This window comes from Rhipicephalus sanguineus, chromosome 11, assembly GCF_013339695.2.
Source record: "Rhipicephalus sanguineus isolate Rsan-2018 chromosome 11, BIME_Rsan_1.4, whole genome shotgun sequence".
Classification (NCBI taxonomy): Eukaryota; Metazoa; Arthropoda; class Arachnida; order Ixodida; family Ixodidae; genus Rhipicephalus; species Rhipicephalus sanguineus.
In genome coordinates this window covers 5,876,496-5,893,976 of record NC_051186.1, presented here as the reverse complement: position 1 = coordinate 5,893,976, position 17,481 = coordinate 5,876,496, and the positions used below count along the sequence as shown (strand labels likewise).

At 48.5% G+C, this 17,481-nt stretch overlaps 1 protein-coding gene across 1 annotated transcript; it reads right to left on the bottom strand.

The window, feature by feature from the left end:
* Window positions 1–1,870: 1,870 nt before the first annotated feature.
* On the bottom strand, window positions 1,871–14,544 carry LOC119374262 (uncharacterized). Its single transcript, XM_049410848.1, has 5 exons — window positions 14,328–14,544; window positions 11,228–11,319; window positions 10,169–10,415; window positions 7,852–8,267; window positions 1,871–2,197 (listed from the first exon to the last, which is right to left on the bottom strand). Exons 1-5 carry the CDS (start codon window positions 14,542–14,544, stop codon window positions 1,898–1,900), a joined length of 1,272 nt encoding a protein of 423 aa, XP_049266805.1. The 3' UTR covers window positions 1,871–1,897.
* Between the last annotated feature and the right edge of the window lie 2,937 nt (window positions 14,545–17,481).

Below are 17,481 nucleotides of genomic sequence, written 5' to 3'. Positions count from 1 at the left end.
AACCTGTAATGCAGTGGCACTCGCGGACGCAACGGTCATCATAGCCATCATTAACATTCCCGTCATCCAGACCCCGAAGAGCTGACAAAGACACAAAAGAAGCGGTTGTTCGGCTTGCTGCGTCCCGCCCGTCGTTAAAGCAAGACAGACGGAGGCTTCACAGAACAACGAACAACAATGTATTTACGACGTAACCTATTGGCTCGCCGACCCAAGGAGCGCACGACATAGCAGGCGGGAAAAGAGAGTAGCAGGCGAGCAGTAACAGGGGAACGTGCGCTTGTCGTGTCCACTTCGTAACGCGTGTCCTCCCTAACTTCTTTTGTCCCAGTAATTGTAGCGCAGTATTTTAGTCATGCAAAACCAACTAGCCCAATACATCATTGTGCTAACAGTAACAGGAGGCCGTATGTCGTCCTCGTCGAGTCGATCTTACGCTCATCGCCAGTGCGCACCACGTGGCGCTATCGAGCCGCCGGCGATGGCGTGGCTCCCACAAAGTGCACAAGAGATACGCGGCGCGCTATAAGGGTCACTATAGGACCCTTCACCTTCATTTTGCAGCTACATGTCTTCAGGGCGACTTCACATCAAGCTGGGAGACACTGCAGGACTCGCGGTCATCTAAAGTATATGGGGAATGTAAAAAGATCGAGGACACAATCAGCATGCCTTGGCTGTGTACATAGGCTGTTATGTCTGTGAAGGGAAATCATTAGCCTTGATGAGAGCGGCATAAATGTGATTAGGGTGAAAGCGTTAAGTCGCTCATCGGGCGAAAAACCGCGCATCGAACGTCAGCGACCGACGGCGCCGTAAACACAAACGGTACAAAGAACCTCGTAAAGTTAAATACACGTATAGTGATGTGAGAAGATTAGTAGTACAAATTACACTGAATTCAAAGTGGACTTCACGTGAAGCAACATGTATTAAAGTCAATCAAGAGTGGATCACGGCACATCAAGGTGATGAAAGTTAATCAAGAATTAATCAAGAGTGACTCGAGTTGCTCATGTGTGAATCAGCGGTGAACCACGTGACATTCGTGTGAATCAAGAGTTAATCAAGTGATCTAAGTGTAAATCAGGAGTGAATCAATTGACTTTAGTGTGAATCAAGAGCAAATGATGTGACTCAGGTGTCGACGAATAATAAGTCACAAGCGACTTAAGTGCGAACAAACATTCATTAAAGTGAACCGTGAGTAAAATAATACATATTAAAGTGAGTCAGCTTTTTTGTCTGTGTCTGTGTATGTTTCTTGTCTGTGGAAAAGCGCGTAATCACGTAAGACCAAGAAAGGCAAACAACAGCGCTGTTTTCACTCCCTCTTCTTCATCCTATGAGTTTGTTCTGTACTGTTCCCCCTGCACCGACTAGCCCATGCATTTTCTATGTTGAAGTTTCTTGTCCTTGGGTGACTATGAAGCGCTGAACGGAGCTGCTGCACTCCTCTCCACATTGCATACCGCGGGGTTACCACAGCAAATAGTTACACACAAGAAAGGACTTTGAAATCATTCCATGAGCATCTGTGTTAAAGTAAGTGGAAGTCAGCAATCAAGCCTCAGAAGTCACCTCTCGCGAGAGAACATTGATGTCATCGAAAAAATAAAAACGCACATCTTTCTTGCTCGGAACCTATCCGCCTGTGTGCTTCGCGTTTCTTCACGTCACCCCTCCCCCTCCCCCCCCCCCTCCTACACGAACCACAATTTCAGGAAGAAAACAAAGTTATGATATACGACGATCTATTCCATGGTTTAAATCAGCGCAAATGTATTCTTGCGTGCGACCGTATGCTGTTTGGCTGTCTATTTATTTGTTTTTTCCAGCAAAGTTAATAAACCCTTCAAGTAAGGCTTCGTGTACTTTAATAAATGTGAAACGGTTGTCACACGTAGAAGCTCTCCCAACAGAACAGACCATTTCCCAAATAGCCTCGGTCGCAGACGCACCGTCCCTTGGTTGTACCTAAAGGCACAACGCATGACGCGTGCCGACTGCACTCTGCATCGTCCCGGCACGGTTGCAGGCCGTCGATGTCGGCACGCAGTAGGTCTTGTTCACTCGGAGTTGAGGGTGGCTTGCCCTGGTCGTCTGTACCCCGCGAACGGTGTCTTGCGAGCGGGTAGTCCTCTCGGAAAAACTCTTCCGCGCTGCCACCACGCGGTCGATGGTGTCTCCAACGTGACTGCGGGTGAAAGCGCAATCAACTAGATACATCTGCAAAAATCCGCGCAGCTGAAATTTCATCAAGAACTGTAAAGCAACTAATAGCTTTTTTAAGAGAACTGCTCGAAATTGCAAACCGATTCGTCTGCAATGATTTCCTTTTTCTTCCCGTAACTGAAGCAGGTTCTTCTTTCGTCAAATTCCGTGATATCCCAACGGAGGATAAAGCGTACTGTTTAAAACAGTACAGTTAAGGTCAGCTATTCCTTCCTTGGCTTCATTATTGGCTAGTTACAGCTAAAGCTGTTATGAGATCATTTCAACGGCCGTTTTTGGCGCCGTAGTTGTCCGCCGCCACCGCCGCCGGTGTCCGTAACCACTATCGCGCGAAATAGAAAAAAAAAACGAAATAAGAAAATATTTCCAGGATGGAACGGGGTTCGAACCTAGGCCCTCTGCGTGGGAGCCCAGTATTCTACCTCAGAGCCATGCCGGTGCTTGAAACTTCATTGCAAAAAACGCGAGGCCTGCGCGGATAGCGCAGCACAGTCACAACGAAAGCTGGAAGAGCGGCATTTCTAGAGCCCGTTATGAACTCTCTTGGTGGCTACTAATACAAGTACACTAGCAACGTACCCACTACGCCACAAATCATAATTTTTGTGAAGTTGGGAAGCACCCACCACGACATTATTCGCCATTCTGTGGAGAAGCGAGGTACCATCTGTAAGGCATCATGTGCACTTTGTTGTTGCGACGGTTGATGACGATGAAGAATTATGGCTGAGCCCTTTGTAATGGGTTGGAAGCTTTAAAAGAACCACTAGTTACCTAATTCGCATTGTGTGACGCCCGATCTTTATTGAACTCTCCCGCCACGCTTTGCAACATACGTTAACGTGAGAAACAGAGATAGAGAGCGAATTAACTTCATTGAGACCCTGAGGAAATGAATCATGGGAGCCTTATGGGCTTCCTTGGCAACCAATAGAAGTGCATTTCCGAGGAACCAACTACGCTATAAATAATAATTTTTGTGAAGAAGAGAAGAAGCCACTATGCAATTTTTGTCACTCTGCGGAGAACCGTGGTACTCGCTAAAACCTGTAAGGAATTATGTGCACTTTGTTGATGCTGTGCCTGACGACGATGAAGAATTAATGGCAAATCCCTTTGTAATGGGTTGGAAGCATTTAACAAATCTCTCTGCGCGATTCGCGTTGTGTGACACCTGGTTACAGAGTTCGCGTTGTGTGACTCATGGTTGTTATTTTACTCTTCTACCGCACTACATTACATATGTTAATGTGGTTCCTTCCTGACATCAAGCCAGTAAATGGTCTTTTTGCAAAGCGTTTTCAAGCACCGCCATCGCTCTGAGGTAGAACACTGGGCTCCCACGCAGAGGACCCAGGTTCGAACCTCGTTCCATCCCGGATATCTTTTTTTTATTTCGTTCGTATTCTTATTTCGAGCGATAGTGGTTACGGACACCGGCGGCGGCGGCGGCGGACAACTACGGCGCCAAAAACGGCCCTTGTTGTGATTTCATAATAGCTTTCGCTGTAAAAGACCCTATTCGTGGCGAGATCGACCTATAGGTGGCAGCACCGTCACCCCGCTAGTGTGGATACTGGTTTCGTGTGGTGTGTGTAGAAGTGCACGGGGCTTCCGTTTTCACATCGTGATCTTGTGTTCCGTATGCGCAGAAAACTCTGTTTTCGATGGTGAGGTTTCGTTCGGTACCACAATGCCGCACATACTGCGCAGAGCCAGGGATAATCTTCCATTTTTATCCCACCGACGCGCAACGACGCCGACTGTGGCTCGTTAGGCTTCGTAACGGCAGGACGCCTTCCAAGTACGCGATGGTGTGCAGCAAGCACTTCGACGACGGTGCATTCAAGCGTCCACGGACGAGAAAGGACGATGAGTAGTGAGCGATGACTTCGCTAATGTGTGGATTTATATGCTTGTTGCTGCTGTGCACTACGAGAGTGAAGACGGTCGCAGTAAGCGAACGCTCGGGGAAGCTTCCCTGTGCTTTAATTTTCCTACACTTCCGCAGAAAAATTAAGCGGGAATCAATCAAGAAAGAAGAAAATTAATTCATGGAATTTATTCTTTGTCATTCATGTACCGTCTACGTTGTGAATGCAAAGTTTGTTCGCGCTTGGCTATGAGTGTTTAAACGAGAGTCCCCGAGCCCTTTGTAGTTCGCGCATGTTTCATTATGTTTACACGGCCGCGAGAACAGTTCTCAGTATTCCGCAGGGCAAGTACGTGCTTCGATACGCGGCAAGTGTGTATGCATGATCTGGTGCATAGTAAAGGGTATCGCTTTATGAGCCCTCACTCGCCACGTGATCAAAATGCACGAGCGAGTTTATCGCCACTGCTGAGCTTGATGAATATGTTTTTCTCGCTCTCTCTCTTTTTTTAAGGGTTTTCGCGGAAGAGATTGAGGCCTGACGCACTTCCGACACTGAACTTGTCAAAGCGAAAATTTGACAGGCATAAGCTACCTCGCAAGTACACGGGTGTCTTTGTATACATTTCGCCAAAGTTATAATTGTGCAAGGCAACTCAGTTTTGCGATTTCCGTGTCATTCCATTTTCTGTCCTGTTTAGGGGACAATTTAAGTACCGAAGTGTCAGACGTGACTTGACAGAAATATTTCTCTGCAGTGGGACCAGGACCGTACGCAACTAAAGCTCGTCGCGTAACCTATAAACGACAGTCCCGAAGTTATACACCTAACCACAACGCGCAAGTGCATGGGAGCTTTTTTTTTAACCACCGAGCCGCTAAAAGGCTATATTCACATGAGATTTAATATTTCTCATGTTTAGGACAACGCCAAGTGCACTTTGCAATGCGCTTGAACCAGAGAGCGGCACCTACACTGACATGACTCTCGTGAACGGACGGTACGACGACCACACACATCACTCTCGACAAGTGCACTCACTGATCATATTACAGTACATTTACAGCCGATCAAGGCCAAATGCTTCTTTACATCGTGTTAGGCATACGTACGAGCGGTTAAAGTTGCACCAACGCAACGGAACAAACCGCCTTTTGAGGCCCTGCATGACGTACGCGCAGATGCAAACACAACGCGGCTAGCAGACGACGCATGGAGCAATCCACACTAGGCGCGCTTCAGCCAGTAGCCGCCAGGCGGCGACTCTGCTCGATCTCGCGGCCAATACATGCTTCATGTCTGGAACGAACCCCATTACTATGTGTAATATAGCGTGATAGAAGAGTTAAATAACAAGCAGGCGTCAAACGACGCGAGTTCTGTAACCAGGCGTCACACAAAGCGAATTGCGCAACGAGTAGGTTGTTGAATGCTTCCAACCAATTACAAGCAGCTCTGCCATAATTGTTCATCGTCATCAGACAAAGCATCAACAAAGTGCGCATAATGCCTTACATATGTTTAGCGAGTACCACGGGTCTCTGTAGAATGACGAAAAATGACATAGTGGCTGCTTCCCTACTTCACACAAATATGATTATTTATAGTGTAGTGGGTTCCACGCAAGTGCATTTGTATTGGTTGCCAAGGAAGGAAGGCCCACGATCCATTTCCTCAAGGTCTCAATAAAGTTCTTTCTCTCCCATCTCTCTCTCTCTCTATCTCACGTCAAGTTATGTTACGTAGCATGGTGGGAGATTGAAATAGCGACCGGGCGTCACACAATGCGAATTACGTAACTGGTGGGCCGTTTAAAGCTCCCAACCCATTACAAAGGGCTGAGCCATAATTCTTCATCGTCATCATCGTCGCGTCAACAAAGTGCACATAATGCCTTACAGATGTGTAGCTGGTACCTCGCTTCTACGCAGAATGACGACTAATGGCGTAGTCGGTGCTTCCCAGCTTCACAAAATTGTGATTTATGGCGTGGTAGGTACCTTGCTAGTGTACTTGTATTAGTAGCCCCAAGGGAGTTTACAGCGGACTCTAGAAACGCCGCTCTTCCGGCTTTCGCTGTGACTGTGCTGCGATTTCCGCTCAGGCCTGACGTTTTTTTTTTTTTTTTTCATTGAGATTGTGTCAAGCAAAGCAACGAGCCCTCAGAGTTTTCTTCCTTCAATCATTCATAGCGAAGTTCTCGTTCCGGCAGACTTGATGCGCAAGGGGTTTTGGTCAGCTGTCCGCTCGTTAAAAAGTTTCACGTGCTACGTGACGCCATGTGGCAAAAAACAAGAGGGTTCCACACTTGCCGTCTTGGCTAAGAGCGGCGCTGACTAACACTCCCACGTTTGCATGCGCATAAATGCCCGATAAGTGGACGAGGCGACGACCGCGGCCGTAGGTCAATTGGTAAGAGCATCGGGCGCGCAGTCCGAAGGATGCAGGTTCGGTGCCTGCTGACGGCAAGTTGTATTTTAGTCCACTCTACTTTTTCCACACCTGCATCACAGTTACTACAATACACCTAAAACAGTACAATTAACGGCCCCCTATACTTTCCTTAGCTTCATTATCTGCTGGTTTTCATTAAAGTTGTGACAAACAAAGAAACGAGCTCTGGAAATTGCCTGTGCTCATTCAAAGACCAATTAGGGCGTATATTTGAGGCTGTTAGTTGCTTAAAGGGACACTAAAGAGAAACAATGAATTGGTTTAGACTGATAAAGTGTGCTCGGAGAACTCTTGTGTAGTTTATTTCACCACCATAGGTTTATTACTAGAGGAGAAAACCAAGTTCAAAGTTTCATTTTTAAATTTCGCGCCGGACTTTGTGATTCGTGACGTAAAAGATGCCAAAGAGCATTCAACGTATTTTGGCGCCACTGGCTCGACGAAATTTCCACAAACTCGTTACGTCAAGTCTCTGGCCCCCTCAGAGGACAATGTACTTCGATTTAACCGATTAGGAACTACGCAGGCCTAAGCAGGCGCCGTCAAAAATATGTTAAGTCACGGAAAATGGTGCGGGAATTCGAAGCTGGCGTCGCCACCTGTATTTTCTTACTGCGCGTTTTCTCGCTTATTAAGCGCCTTTTCACAGCAAGCGTGGTGTTTTTGGTATCCTGGAAGACTACCTTACTAATGCGAGAAAAATCGATTTGCTCTTTAGTGTCCCTTTAAATTCTGTGAAGCGATTGCATTGGTCAAGGCGAAACAGAAAATGAATATCCCCGTATGGTCTATTTCCCTTTGCTTCCTTTGTAAGCGAAGGAAGACCATTTGCGGCAACCGGCTCTTCCGTCATGCGGATCCAATGTTCCAGGAAAATGTATCTAGCAACTATCGATGATACCACGCAAAGGAAAAACATGAAGGAAACAAGGAACAGTTTAACATTGATGTTGTTGTCACGCACACTTTCCCAATCTTAACACGCTTAGCTGTCCGGAAGTTCACGCTACGTGGAAATTATTTTTTTTTTCAATTGATAGTCACAGCCCGGTTACATTTAGTTCGGCTGTTTCCACACCTGCTATACCTCAGGTCGTTCAGTAGGATCGGGGCGTACAAGCTATTCCCACGAATGGCCACCATCTTCGTTTGAAGCGCGATACGCTGCGAGTCAGAGGTGCGCTATCGCACTTAGGTGACTAGCGAGAAGTCGCTGAGGTCACCACTCCTTGCATTCGCTTTAACCGCGGCCTCTCTGCACAAGCTACCAGGAAACTTTGCGACTCACGTGTGGCTCCCGGCGGCGAGTTTCTGTCGTGGACGTTTTCGGCGTCGGCGTTGTAGCTGACGCGGCGGACTCGCACGGCACGACGATGGGGACGCCGTTCTCGCCGCGGACCAGGCGGAAGCAGACGTTGCTCGTGAAGCCAGCCGACGGCGACGGCTGGTTCGGTACCGGCTCGGGCGCCTTGCGCTGTGGTTGAACTGCCACCGGTGGCTGGTGACCCGAGCCCAGCCGGTCACCCAGCGCTGCCGGTGCCGCTTGGCCGTTGCTGACGCTGATGTTGGTCTGCACCACGGTGTACTCGTCGCCAGTGTCTGCGGCACCGGGAGCCGGTTGCGAATCTAGCTTGACCGATAGGTGGATCACCGTGTCGCCTTCCGTCGTCGACGATGTACGCTGCGTGCTTGCAAATGCCGCAGCTGGGATGTCAAAGCCGAATGTAGCTATGTTTATGAGTTTTATAATGATAACTGTAGCTGCACGTTCTAGATAGTGGATTGCGTAACACTCACAGGACGCACAGAAAAGAAACAGACACCGAAGCACTACTTGAAGATTCAGATTTATTCCCTTCTCAGTGGAATAAATACAAGAAAGGTGACAAAGGAGGAACAAAAATTTGGCATCAAAGCCTAGAGAGACAGATTTCCTACAGGCAAATGCGATCTTGCATCGGTAAGTGTCTTTCCTGTGTGTCACTTCATTGTTATGTGCTCCAACGTGTCGTATGCTTTACCCCAACGTTACGTCTTCAACCTTAGCTGCACATTCATTGGCTCCCTGGCCTTTCTAGGTAACCAGTCTTGAAAACAGGCGTGTACACCTGGCCAGTCTGCGTACAAATATGTTTGCATCACAGGGAAGATACCACGACTCCGTAAATAAAAAAAAACGCTACATCGTCTTTATGTATGTATGTATGTATGTATGTATGTATGTATGTATGTATGTATGTATGTATGTATGTATGTATGTATGTATGTATGTATGTATGTATGTATGTATTAATGAGAACCAGCACACAATAATGCCACGGAACGTACAGAGAATGTTATTTGTAGTAATTAGGATATAAATGTGAAGAAAGTCAAGTGGACGAAAAGATAACTTGCCGCCGGCAGGGACCTTCCAATAACGCGTCCGATGCTCTACCACTGAGCTACGGCGGCAGTCATCTTCCCGTCCACTTTATGAGGTACATATATGTATTTAAACCTAGGAGTGTTAGTCAGCGCCAATCGCAGCCATGGCGGCGAGTGTGGAACACTCTTTTTTCTGCTTGTTGGCGTCACGTAGTACGTGAACTTTTTACGAGCTGGCAGCTGACCAATAATCCCTCGCATACTACCTGAAGGCATCAAATCTGCCAGAACCAGACCCTCGCTATGAATGAAGGAAAGATTACATTTAAGGGCTCGTTTTTCGTTTTAGACACAACATAATGAGAACCAACACACACCAATGTCAAGGAAAGTATAGGGGGTGTTATTTGTAGTAATTAGAATATAAATGTGAAGAAAGTCAAGCGGACGAGAAGATAAATTGCCGCCGGCAGGGACCGAACCTACGACCTTCGAATAACGCGTCCGATGCTCTACCACTGAGCTACGGCGGTATGTACGTATCATTAGTCTGAGAGGATGGGGTTCCCTTGTCGATGCTGTCATTGCGCCGTCTTCCCGCCCACTAGACTACAATTCAAACACTAATATTTAATAAATATAATGTTAGAAACTGCCTGATCAGAAGTTTTTCAAACTGTTCTACAAATTTCTATGTTGAATTTTTCTTCCAGCTTTCTTAGTTTAGGAGTTACCCAATTAACTATCATTAGGTCTCACTAATTAAGTCTAATTGCCTAATTAGTCTCTCATATTTAGGTAGTTAAGCAGAGCACAAAGAAAGAGTGTGAATCACTGCATGCTGTAGTGAGCAACATGCATTTGTTCGTGTCGTCATAGGTTGCACCGGTATATTTTTAATATCTGGCTAGGGTCAGCTGGAGCGCCCTGTTCCCTGGCAAATACCCAACGATACGCTTTCCTGGCAGGCAGTCCTTACAGACCATTCAAGCAAGGGATATTTTTGTGTAAACCATGGCGTATAGTAGAATCACGACTCAATGCAACACTCATCTAAGCAAAGTGCTACAGAAAACTTCTTACAATGCCACCTTCTTTGTGCTGGTCAATTAGATCAGCACAAGGAAGGTCAGTAGAGAAACAGACTGAAAGTCTATTTCTCTGCTCGCGGATGAATCTACATTTATGTGACGGCCCATTAATCTTCTACATTTCAGAAGTGCTGGTAGCACTAGCACCGAACCATGATGTGGCGTAGAACCATGACGCACCTTGCTGCGCAACGGAGGAGGCCACCAAGAAATGGCGCATGGCGTAGAAGCGGCCGTCCCTGGCGAACACACCGCAGGACAGGCTCAGCGGTGATGCCGTGCCGCTCTGATCGCCTGAAAAACTTCCGGCGAAGGAGACCAGGGCCAGGCGACCGCCAGCCAGGAGTCGCACGTTCGGCGGCGGCGCCGTGAAGCGAACTCTGGAAAGCCTGCGCTGCACGAGAACCCCGTAACGCAAAGCTCCGACTTGATCTTGATAACAACGTGAGCAACACACGGACGAAGGCAGACAAACGGGAAGGGAGCCCGTGTCTTCCTTCGACCATATATTGCTTGCGCTGTTTTTGCGATGAAGCCTAACCAACTCCCCCGAATGTCTGTTCTCCGAATTGATGCGGCCGTATCATCTGTGTATTATTTGACACCACAGAAGCGCTCGTCGAAACGTCGGCTCCGGCGACACCTTGTGTTCCAAGAATTTTTCAACATGTTTTGTCTGTATTATATTGCAGCACAATACGGACAGAACATGTTGAAAAATCCTTGGAACGCGAAGTGACGCTGGAGGCAACGTTTCGAAAAGCGGCCTTGTTTTCTTCAAGGCTGCAACTGGTTGCAGCCTTGAAGAAACCACTTTCCAAGTATTTTCCCCTAACTTCTCCCTTGTTTTCCATATTCCCCTACTTTCTATCTTGTTCAGACAGAAAATGTCTTTTTTTTTTTACAGTCGGCAGCGTTCTGGCCGACGTCAATTCGCCAATATTTGCCTGTCTCGACTCCACTCTTCGCAAGCCTTAAGCATTAGACTGAATTTATCGCAATTGAATCTCACTATGCAGGCTGATATATTCCGCTAATTGATAAGGTCAGACAGAGTGGCAGGCATATTTTTTTTAGCTATCATGACTAATCCATAATTGGAGTGTGCGTGGAATGCCTATACAAACCCTCCAGGTCAATTTATTTTCTTCCAGAGTTTAGGCTTATGGAAAAACGGTTTGGCAGCTTTCCATCATAATGACGTACCTTCCATTCGATCATGGCGCCATCGGGCGGGAGCGTCACGTGATCCTGCAGTGCGAGAACCACTTCCTGGGATCTATCAAGCGCTTTCACCTCTGCATCGACAAGCAACATGCGAACAGCAGTGACGATACGACATCATCAATGGCGCAATTATGTAGGCGGCAGGAAGAAACGTATGATTAATAACACTACACCATATCTGTGGCTATACGCATTTATTCCCGTTCAGTGGCATTTGCATCCATCCTGATGATTTTCACAAGTCGCATGTGATTTTGTGCAGGGGCCCTACCACGTTTCTCATTGGTTAACAGCAGCATGCGTTCTCCACATATCTATGCGGAAATTCGCCTTGACGTAATATGTCATCTTTGAGACATTATTGTCAAAAAGACTCTAAAGAGCAAAACCATTTTTCACGTGCTAGTAAACTACCGTTTCACGATACTAAAAACACCACGCTTGCCGCGAGAAGACGTTAGTAAGCGAGAAAACGCTCAAAAAGAAAATGTGGGTGACGACGCCACCTTGAAGTTTCCGTACCATGCGACATGACGTCACATGTTTTGACGGAGCCTACAAGGTGCTACGTAGTTCCTAATCCGTAAAAATGAAGTACGTTGTCCTCTGAGGGGGCCATAGACTTAACATAACAAGTCTGACGAAATTTCATTGAGCCAGTGGCTCCAAAATAGTGTCCCTTTAAAGACGACAAAGTAAAAACAAATACCCCTTGGATTTCGTTTTTGGTGTGGTGCAATCCATTTATTATCATGATTATAATGTTTCTTCAAGGTGGACAAAGACACAAACGCCGTTTATGAACAACTGCACGAATAACAAGTGCACAAGCTGAGGACAAAACGTGGCGATGGGAGCGCTAACCGCACTCACACTACTTCTTTTTTTATTGTGATAGCAATTACATGGACACACTCTACTGGTTTTTGCCGTCGGCGTCGCCGTCCCGTTTTGTATAACATCCAAATCGATAACATCCCCCGCGCAATGTATGTTTTACCCCCGGGTAAAAGCGCGCAAGCGGGGGCGACGAACGCGGCTGAGGCAGTGATCAAACGAACCGGCCCATCTTCGTCGCTCGGAGGGCGCATGGCCGCATGCGTTAACATCCCCTACACTTATGCCTGCCGTCGAATGCTGGTCAAGCAGAGAAGAAGCAACGCCCCGCCTGTCTTGAACGAACATGAAGAAACGCAGGCAGTGGGAGGGGGTGCTATTTCGGCAGGCATCAGCGGACGGCTCGTATACCCTTCTAAGTGCTTCAACGCGAAACTATGCGAAATCCGCTGCTCTACCTGGAGCGGCCGTATTCCCTTAGACCAGCGTGTTGTAGAGTTACGCGAGACTGTATCCAAAGGAGTTAAATGCCAGCCTTACTTCATACACCATTACAATTTGTTGCTACTGGATTCATTGCTCCACCCTTGCTGTGAAACTGCATTTTTTTCGTCTCTATAAGAACTGGGTAACAGCGCTAGGACGGTATAAACCGACTGAGACAAACGAAGCGCTGACTATAAGCCACAGTTTATTATTTCGTACACAGAGATATGTCAATGTCAGATTTTATTTCGGTGCATGATGCTTCAAAAATTTCTATTGCTCGTTTGTCGCGACAGCGCCTTAGCACCTTGAATTTGTCGAGGAAGGCTTGGCATTCGCACTGACAGCTGCGAGTCGCCGAGTGACAGTGGATGTGACCCTTTTATTAAATTCTGGTATTTCCTGCAGCGGCCATTGAGACATCGGCCAGTTTGGCCAATGCGACATCGACCGCACGAAAAGGGGATTTCGTAAACACCATGACACCATTCACCGAGCTTATTAGCGTGTTTTTGTTGCGCGCATTTTGCCGAGTGTTTCCCCTGTTGACCTTATGACACATGCTTGATAATCTATTCCTTGCAGAAAAAAAAATGATTTATGCCTGATTTCTTGGCTTTTCGTCTATGGTTAATCAAATTAGAGGGTCCAGATCTTCAAGAGTAAGCTCATAAGTGATTTTGGTTAACAGTCACAGCATTCGGTTGGGACCTCAGTAACGTCACAATGTTCATGACAGACCAACACAAACGGCATTGTGAACACAACAGTACGAGGAAGCCAGGTAAATATTGGGCGTCTCCGCGGCACTTGTCGTAATAGAACTTCCGGCAAGCTTAGGAAGCAGCGAGGCGAGCGCAGGCGATCCGACGCACCTTTGGTGCCACGGAAATTACATCGTGCGCATAAGCATTCAATGACTGTGCCTCACGTGGTAGTGTAATGACCAAAGGGCTAAAGAGGCTCACGAACGAATCGAACATAAAACGGCGAGTACCAGCGGTATCACAGTGGGACGAATTATACGCATGGCAGAGCAACGTCCCAGTCTTGGTAGTTCGAAGAAACGTATATGTCGATTAGTGTTCGGTTCAATCATTCTGTAAGGCCGTGCGACTGCGCATAATAAGCAATGGCAACATGATGCTCAGGAAAGGCTGACCTTCATGAAGCGAAGTTCCGGGACGAAGTACGGAACTTCACTCCAGAAGATGTGCCAAGATACACCAGCACGTTTTCGCTGCACCGCCCCTCGTGCGACGATCCAACGCCGAACGTCAACAAGCCGCTCTCAACGTGGGCAGCCTGTACTCTGCCGAAATTCTGGGGCAAATGCCTGTCCGGACCGCTCAGAGCCCGATCAAAGCACGCTTCAGTGGGCGAGCTTTCCTTACGTGTTCACTCCTTGCAGAAAAGCTTGCGGTGTTACAAAAAAATTAATACCACGCAGGCGCACACGAATGTAAAAAGGCAAGCGTGCCAACACCGCCGCTATTAATATCTAAAGGAATCGACTAGGAGGTAGGATGTGGTGCCTCCTGATTGGTTTAGTCATTTTTCACACATTCCGCGGTCGGGTTTACTATACCTGCCCTATATTGAATATACAGCTCGCTTACTAATTGCTCAAGAACTTACATAGTGACACTTGTCCTAAAGAACTTCGGCGCTTACGCTGCGCCGGCAGCGCTGCGCTATTACCTCATAACACTTGTAATAAATCAGCGCAGGGATCGCTTTTTTTTGTTCATCTTACCAATTGGAGGTGAGTCGATGACGTAGGTGAGCTGCCCGTATAGCACTTCTTCGAGGCCCGACGAGTTGGCGTCGTCGTCGGTTCCACCGCGGCGGACGTACACGAATGCCTGTATCTTGTTCAGGAAGCGGTCTCGATCCGACACGGGACTCAGTTCCAGAGCGAGGGGATCGTGCATCGTCAGCGACGTACTTCGAAGCCAGCCTGCGTCTAACATCGGGACACCTCGGCATTCGATAGCAAACCATTGCACTCGTCGCACTACTCCGGGTAACTTGCAGGCACCACGCGCTCTCAGCAGCGACAGTAGACGTCTGATTTCAGAAGGCATGCATGTGCTATGGAGGTAAATGCAAGCCGAGTAAACCGACCGACTGCGACACGAGTGCTTTTATGAACCACTCTTTTGACTAATATTCAAAACAGCAAGCACACGCGGCGATGCGGGACATGCATAAGTCTTCCAGGCGCTAACACCCCTGTGAGATCCTGGCCTCGGGTCGAGATACACGTGTGTCCATGCTTATTAAACCGGTGAGTGCCGGCGGCGAGTTTCGTAAAACATAAGTAAAAACCACCGCCCGTAGCCACAGCTGACACCTAAAATGATGGACATTGATAGTGCCCGCTTTCAGGAGTTATTGGTTAGAACAATTACACCATTTCCTGCTAAAGGGGACCATGAGGCGACGCGAAGCCGGAGCACTTGCACGATCGCGTTCCGTTGGCGTTCGTTGTGCATGCTACCTACCTCGCGTCGTGGAACGCGAAGAGGAACGCTACGCGCGTCTTGTCTTCCCACTAGCCTGGCCGTTAATTCTCACAGGGCGAGGGGGGAACGCGGTCGATAGGCGTGCGAGAGGGGGGCAGCTTAGGAGAGGAGAGAGAAGGGGAGGGGACGCGCATGCGCTGGTGCTCATCGCGACGTTGCGCAGGAGAGAATTTCGGCATGTCTAGCACGCGTTTCAGAGGAAGAGTGGAAAGGAGGAGGGAGAGGAGAGGAGGAGGGGAGGGGTAGTGGAGAGGGGGAGGGGAGGTGGAAATGGAGAGGGGAGTGGGGAGGGGGAGGGGAAAGGGTGAGTGGAGAGGGTATGACATGCGCAGTAAGGGTGGTCACACCGCACACCACCACCACCACCACCGGATTGAGCTCCGCCATAAGATACTTCGCATCTAATACTGGCTTTCGGCCTCACACAGCCCACTAGCCTAAATATGTTACAGTACCCAGACTATCCCGAAAAATATGCGACTGCTATTTAGGGACCTCCAGTGCTATCGGAAAGAGGAGGGGGGGGGGAGACGTCCGTACAGAGCGGTCGCATGCCGGAGTGCCATGATAGTGATTACACAGCGGAAAGACTTTATTGTCCATAAAAGGAAGACTACAGGGCCCGGAGAGCCAATATCTGTCAAATCTCCAAATTGACTAGTGAAGTGCGGCGCCAGGAGGTTCGCCAGCCATTGATCGAAGAATTGATCCGCCCCTGCTATGGTTCCACATTAGAGGTGAACAACGATTATTTCGTTTTATAAATTCTGCAGATGCCACGAACGGCTCGTGTTATCGCTTGCCCTGCCTTCAAGCGAGAGAGAAGTTTCTAGAAAAGTGCGTCCGAGAGACAGTCTTCTTTAGCCATACAGCTTCTTGTAAATATGCGGCTCATTGCCCTTTCCATCTCCTCTTCACTACCCGCCTAAATTACCGACCCGATTCCACAGAATAATTTTTTTTTCAAGCAGGCTTTATTATGTGGCGCACGGGCTATGCGAAGAGTCAAAGGAGTGGTCAAGCCTATGCTCTGGGGGCAGTCGACTTTGGGCCAGCGAACGACGCGGTCAGAAGGACCGTTGCATGTTTGTGTCGCCGACGGGAGCCGATTCCCACAGCATCTGGGCCGGTCTATATCGTAGGGATTATCGTAGTCGACGTCCCTGATGACCATCGTGGAAGTCCATTCCCCTACGCAAGCAGCAACTCAGAGTTTTCCGTGCAAGGCATTATTTTTTCGTTCAAATTTATTATAGCGTTGCTTGGCACTAATCCAGTAAGCGCTGCGCCGCACGTTTCTAATTAGGCGCAGTCCTGTGAACCTGCAAATATGGCGGGTAACTACCGTATTTTCTCGCATATAACCCGCCCTCGCATATAACCCGTACCCCTAACTTTAAACTCCCCGAAAAAAGAAAAAAAAATAATCGCGTATAACCCGCATGCTTAGCTTAAAAAAAACTGTTTCGGGAAGTCACAACTGCACAGTCACAATCTCGTTTACAAAAGAACTTTATTTCGAAACGATCGCCGCAACGTTGACGGCGCCGATTCCCGTTCCTTCAATCATCGCCCGACTCGCCGCTGTCGCTGCTGCCATCCGAGGCTTCGTCGCCGCTCTCGAAAACGCAATCGTCTTCGGTGCCATCCAAGCAATTGCTGATGGCGCACTTTTTCAAGCTCTTGCGCACCATGTCGGCCGGAATCGCCCCCTACGCATCCATGATCCACTGGCACAGCAGCGCAATGTCTGGCCTCCGCACGCGCCCCGTCGGTGTGAGGGCGTAAAGGCCGTCGGCCATCCACTCGGCATACAGCCGCTTCACGTGCGCCTTGAACGGCTTATTGAGGCACACGTCCAGTGGCTGTAGCATGGAAGTCATGCCACCGGGTATGATCACGAGGTTGGTGCGGTGGTCAGCGAGGCGCGCTTTCACTGCGTCAGTGCAGTGGCCTCGAAACGAGTCCAACACCAGCATCGACCGCCGTTCCAACATGGCGCCCGGCCTCTTCCAGATCGTGCGAAGCCAGTCACAGACGAGGTCACCATTCATCCACGCGTTATCTTCGGTTCGCACAAGAATCCCTGGTGGCAGTGGAGTGCTGAGTAGCGTTTTGCGCTTGAAGATTACGTACGGGCGCCGTTTAGTACCGTCCGCCAAAGCGCACAACATTACTGTGCAGCGTAGTTTGGCGTTTCCGCCCGTCAGTACGCTTACAGATTTCGAGCCCTTTTTCTGCAGAGTGGTGTCCATGGGCATCTCGAAGTACACGGGCGTTTGAGCGGCATTTCCCATCTGGGAGAGCAAGTGGGAGTGCTCCTTCCGCAGCCCGATGACGTAACGTTGATAGCTCAACAGCTTATCCTCGTAGGCGTTGGGA